General features: G+C 43.7%; 1 protein-coding gene across 1 annotated transcript; it reads right to left on the bottom strand.

Annotated features, from left to right (window-relative positions):
* Nucleotides 1–1,338: 1,338 nt before the first annotated feature.
* Nucleotides 1,339–3,786, bottom strand: LOC147662852 (uncharacterized). Its single transcript, XM_086950851.1, has one exon. The coding sequence runs from the start codon at nt 3,784–3,786 to the stop codon at nt 1,339–1,341; it is 2,448 nt and encodes an 815-aa protein (XP_086806977.1).
* Nucleotides 3,787–6,000: the final 2,214 nt, after the last annotated feature.

A 6,000-nucleotide genomic window follows, 5' to 3' on the forward strand; every position in this document is an offset into this window, starting at 1 on the left:
TTTACTACATGTTAATGCCACCAATGGTTTGGCCAGTAAAGAAAAATGTGGAATCCACTGTCTACAGTACGATGTAATACCCAAGAAAGCACGCACTTCTCTCTGTGTTTTTGGCATACTTAATTTTGCTATTGCCTGGATTCTTTCTGGGGTCAGTTTCCTTCCCTCCTTCGATAAGAGATGACCTAAGTAGGTCACTTCTTGTCGACAATATTGTAATTTAGACAGGGACACTTTGTGATGCAGGTCACACAAATGACGCAACAATGACAACGTGGCTTCTTTACAGATTTCCTCAGAATCTGCAGCAATAAGCAAGTCGTCGACATACTGAATGAGTGTAGCACCTTCAGGTAAAACAATCGTATCAAGCTGCGTTTTTAGAGCTTGACTGTATATTGATGGACTTTCACAGTAGCCCTGGGGAGCGCGTTTAAAGCGGAAGCTTCGTCCTCCTAAACTGAAGCCAAAAATATCCCTACTTTCTTCAGCAATTGGGATGCTGAAGAAAGCATTCTTTAAGTCAATCACCGAAAACCAGGTTGCAGAGGCTGGGATCATAGTCAGCAGGGCAGTAATGTCTGGGACAACTGGAAATTGTGGCACTACTATTTTATTCACCTCTCTAAGGTCAATCACAAATCTGTACACAGGTGGCTGGGACGGGTCAGTTCGTTTCAAAACAGGCAGAACAGGGCCATTGCAAACGTTGCCTCTTGTCTCTTCAATCACATCTTTTTCAATTAAAGCATAAATGATCGCTAACAACGCTTTTTCACCTTCACTGGAGATCTTGTATTGGGGAATGCGCAGCATTCTAACATTGGCTTTCAATGTCACAACATATGGTGGTATTTCCAAGAGACCCACATCGTTAGAACCAGTAGCCCAAAGAATATCAGGTAGAGACAGCAATTCTGTCGGAATTTTATCCCTCGACAAATACATTGGAGAAACCACTTTCTTACCTAGTGTAAGTTGTACCCCCGAAGGAGAACAGTACAAAGTCGCATGCAATCTTTTTAACAGGTCCAATCCCAACAAGTTTTCACCACAACCTGTTGTTAAAATAAGGGGTGCTTCGAATTCACAAGGACCAACAGACAGGGACATAGGACATGAAATCGGGTTCCTAACCGGGGCGCCAGAAAAACCTACAGAAACATTCATTTTGCCAGACAAAGATGCGCCAGGGAGTTTTGAGTGCATCATAGAACTCTTTGTAGCACCAGTAGCCAACAGAAAAGGTTCTGACACACCTGATGTAATCACCTCAACGTATGGTCCACTCTGATCTACTGGAACTGAAACAACTCCCTCTCTTTGTCTATGGCTGTCCTAGCAATCATTACCTTCCATATACTCATCTTCTGCATAGTAATCATCAGCATAGTACTGAGCCGTCCTACCAGATGCGTTATTCTGCTGATCAAACTTATTCATAGAATCCTCGGGCGGAAAGGAGCGTGCATTCTGATGGACGTTTCCACGTCCTCTACCTCTAGGTGTTTGCTGGACACCTCTACCTCTTGTGCTTGACACACTATTTGCGCGCTGTAACAGTATAGGGCAACTATACTTAAAATGACCCTCTTCCTTGCAATACGAACACTGATTGGGACCCACAGGAACGCGTGGCTGAGTATACTCTACTCTTGGCTTTTGAAACTGTGGCGGTTGCTGATAAATATTCTGATAGTTATTCTGACCGCCATTATTCTGGCCACTACCACCACGTGGCGGGTATGCTTGCTGTAACAGGACCTTCATTTTCAACTCTTTAGTTTTCTTTTCTGCTCTATCTTTCTCATCTTTGTCTCTATTTTCATAATATTGCGCAGTGGCCAATATCTGTGCTGAAGAGGAAACTGCCCATGAACTCTCTGAATCCTTCAACTTCTTACACAACTCTGGAAGCAGATTGTGCACAAATTTATCGACGAACAGTCGCTGACCACCTTCTGTACTCATATCTTGACCACTCTGGTCGACAAACGTTTCTTCAAACCTGGTGAAGAAATCAGACACCGTTTCATCTTTCTTCTGCTTACATGCAGACAACTTATCCCAATCTACACGCAATTCGGGCATCAAAGTCTTCATATACGTAATAATTCTACCAGGAAGTTCTGCTACTAAAGGCTCAGGTTTAGCACCACCAACTTGTCTAGCATCAGCAGCGGTAATATTTACCCATGTGTTGCCTAGCTCTTGATCATGATCCGTATGACAAATCTTTCCCAATAAAGGCTGTGGAACAACATTTCCAAACAACATGTCTATATCGGCTAAATTCATGATACAGGAGCTTGCAGTCTGTGATAACTCCTTATAATATCCTGCAGGATTTTTACGGGGATCAGGCAATGTCTGCTTTAAAGCCAAAACCTCAGATCTTTTCCTAGGGACATGTACCCATACACGTTGGAAATGTGGTGGAATGGCTGGATTCGCATTCACATCACCTTCCCTCCAAACTGGGGGAACCTCTCTCATGGGATACTGTCTTCCCTTTTTCTTGACAGAGGAATCATAATCAAACAATGACTTGGAAACACATTCAGTCCTAAGTGATAACAACGTCGCAACTACTTTCCTAACATCTGAACCCACAATTGTACCTTTTGAAAATTCGAGCCGCACACGGTTCAACTCGGGCGGGCTAGAGTCCAAATCATTCTCCTCTAAATCCTCACATAGGAAAACACACATTTTCTCGAAAACGTACCTCTGCTTTGATGCTTCCCACTGATGGAAGACATCCATAACAGATTCTAGTTCATATCTCATCGGGTCAGTAACCCATTTATGTGCCAAACGATCCAATATTTCTTTCTCCCTAGAATCAGGCAGGTGGCTGCGCAACTCTTTGTGTTCAGGGGTATGAGTGGCGCTTGTCGCTCCAAACAAAGGATATAGAATACTAGAAACAGTGCTTGCCACTCTCTGGCGGACAGACGGAGAAGTCGAGGAAAAGACAAGTGGGAAGGCAGGGTGAGATGAGGCAGATGCAGAGGCAGTGTCAGGAGGAGTACCAGGAGTGGTTGTTGATACAATAGTTAGAGTTGGAGGAAGTATAGGAAGAGCAGGTGTAAAAGCCGGTGACCTTTGGGGAGGCTGCACCGGAGGAACAGGAGCCAGCTGAAGAGTAGCTGGTGGGTGCTGTGGAGGAACAGGAGGCACAACAACCATGGGTTGCACAACTAGAGGTTGTGGAGGTGATGTAGCATTTTGCGCATAGGGGGGTGGTGAACTTAACAAATGCGACATTAGGGGATCTTTTTCAAGCTCTTTTGCTGCTTCCTGCTGAAGAGGCGGCAAGACTGGATAACATTTATCTATTACCATTTTACGTTGCCTGTGCAACTGCTCACTCATCTGTTCTTCTTCATTGTCTTTATACTGCCAAGCAGCTTGCATTATTGAGATACCCCTTTCTCTCTTATTTTTCTTCTCTAATTTAATTTCCTTTTGTTTGGCCTCCTTACGCCATAAGCGGAAAGAGTCAAACATTGCCGGCCGGGCTTTCTTCTTAAAAAGTTTAACTTCGAGATTGTTTAGGATTTCCGTATCAAAGCTACCATATTGGGGCCATTTTAAAACACCATCCTTGCTGGTGTATTTGATCCACACTTCATTGTATGTGATGGGGCCTACTCCATGTTTCACATATAATTCGTAGGTTGGAGTTCCAATTGGAGGAACCGGACACGAGTCCTCCAGTCGGGAGTCCCTATTATTACAACCAAGACAAAACAAATTTCCAAGTCTGCTAAGACCAGGCATCTTCGCTCTCTAGTCTAGCTTCAAACTTCAAAGGATTATCGATTACGATATTTCTCGTGAATACACGAGTGCTTCGGCTTTGGCGCTTGCAAGTTCCAAACAAAACAAAACTAAGGACTAACTGGGAGGTGCTCCACTTATACTTAACTGAGGTATCGATGACATCACCAGAAGACTTGTCTATTGTTTCGCTCTACCAAACATCAAGGGTCCAAATCAGGGCGATAGTCAGGGCAGCAGTCCTTCGTAGCCGTCGGGAAGCGGGGAACCTCGCAGCAAAGACCTTCGGAACCACGTCGACATACAGGGGTCGCTGAAGTGGCTGGCCGTCCTCTGGAATTTTCACACGAAGCTCCTCACGAACTTCTGGCTTGGACCGGTACCGCTGATACCGCCCCATGTTGGGCGCCAACTGAGGTACTAGGTTTTTCAGAACCGGTACTGATCCAGTAACCCAGCGGTGTCAGGGCAACACCCAAAGACCTCGAGTACTTTCCTGATTCAGACCACAGAAACATGAGTCTTCTAGGTGAAGTCAATGATCGAATTTATTGGCTGCAACCAAGTAACAAGCGTCCTAGAAGTACAACAGCATGTATGTTCTCAGGAGACTGCTCAAATTTACAAAGCCTGGCTTCTCCTTTTATACAGTTTTTTGAGCTTCAGGCAAGCATTCTTAGGTTTACAGTGCAAACATTCTTGGATTTACAGTGTGCTATTCACATATTTTCATTACAAAAGAAAAAGCAGAGTCATGATGACAAGTATACATTTCGTGTGTCCAGTTCGTGATCAATTACCCGGCAAGGCCCAACATTTCCATCAGATATCGGTGTACCCTCAATAAAACCGGGCTCCTAATCATCATAAAGCAAAAGAAGAGAAAAGAGCAGGGACAGGTGTGAGCAAGATTTGGGCGGGGGTGTGTGCGATGGGAACAGTTTATGGCCTGTTGTGCTTTGATGCTATCTTGTTCGGCCACTGGGAGAGAAACTGACCAAACAGATTTGGCTTGAGGCAATGGTTCCAGCTTGCCCAGGTCACAGAAAAGTCAATTAAGGTGTATGTGTTCTTTGATATCAAATTCAGCTGTGGTTACAAGCCTATGTGAAGGGCAACTCACAAAATGGCTGCCAAGCGTAAAATGGAACCCAAGGGTTTGAAAACGAAAATGGCGATTTCGAGGTGAAATCGTTACTTGATTATGGCAAAAATGCTTTTGCATAGTGTACTAGCCATTATAGGTCTTTTGACACCAAAATCGTCATGCTACGACAAAGTTTGTTGCACGAGTCCAGAATTTTCAGAACTACACTTCCTAATACCAACGCTGAAAAGGGGAAAGACTAAGCAGACTACTAAACTCAAAAAGTGGACCCGGGAGACTAAAGAGTCGAATATCGAACGATTAGTAGAAGAGTGTGAGAAAGATCTCAAGTTACCGAATAACATGCAGAACGTGAATGACCTAATAGACCACTTCAACACAACAGTCCCAAATATAGTTAACACCTCCATGCCACTAAAGTTAAAAAGAATATCAGAAAAGGACAAGAACCCATGGTTTAATGATTCACTAAATGAGGATAGACGGAAACTAAGAATGGCCGAAAGGAAATGGAGACAACATCCGACAACACCAGAGCTGAAATCATTAAGAAAAATAAGAAATGACTACAACAAAAAGATCCTAAAGTCCAAAAAGGAATATATTAGATCAGAGTTGGATAACGCCAAAAACAGACCAAGGAAACTATTTGAGGTCCTAAAGCAACAATCCAACAAATCGGCAAAATCGGCCCAAGAAACTACTAAAACACTTCTGAGCTGTGAAGTATTCGCTAATTTTTTCACCGACAAGGCCATCACTTTGGATACTGAGCTCAAATCTGAAGCGGACAACCTACCCATCCAACCACACAGTCTGTACAATAACAATCAGACAAACGACCTTGAGGAAACTCAAAACAAAGCGCATAGGGACACATTCAAGATGTATGATCAGAATACCGTCGCCAAAACACTAGTGGACATCAAAACAAATAACCACTTCAATGATCCACTCCCCTCCAAATGTTTACAAAACATCAACCACATCATCATCCCAATATGGATAAAAATAATAAATGCATCGCTATCGCAAGGGGTCCTTCCAGAATGCCTAAGAGCAGGCCAAGTTACACCGATCATCAAGAAACCAACAACGGACCCAGC

This window comes from Lissotriton vulgaris, unplaced genomic scaffold, assembly GCF_964263255.1.
Source record: "Lissotriton vulgaris unplaced genomic scaffold, aLisVul1.2 SCAFFOLD_2265, whole genome shotgun sequence".
Lineage (NCBI taxonomy): Eukaryota > Metazoa > Chordata > Amphibia > Caudata > Salamandridae > Lissotriton > Lissotriton vulgaris.

Bases quoted from the DNA above. Each gene is read 5' to 3' on its own strand.
- LOC147662852 (XM_086950851.1), bottom strand. From the start codon at position 3,786: ATGCCTGGTCTTAGCAGACTTGGAAATTTGTTTTGTCTTGGTTGTAAT.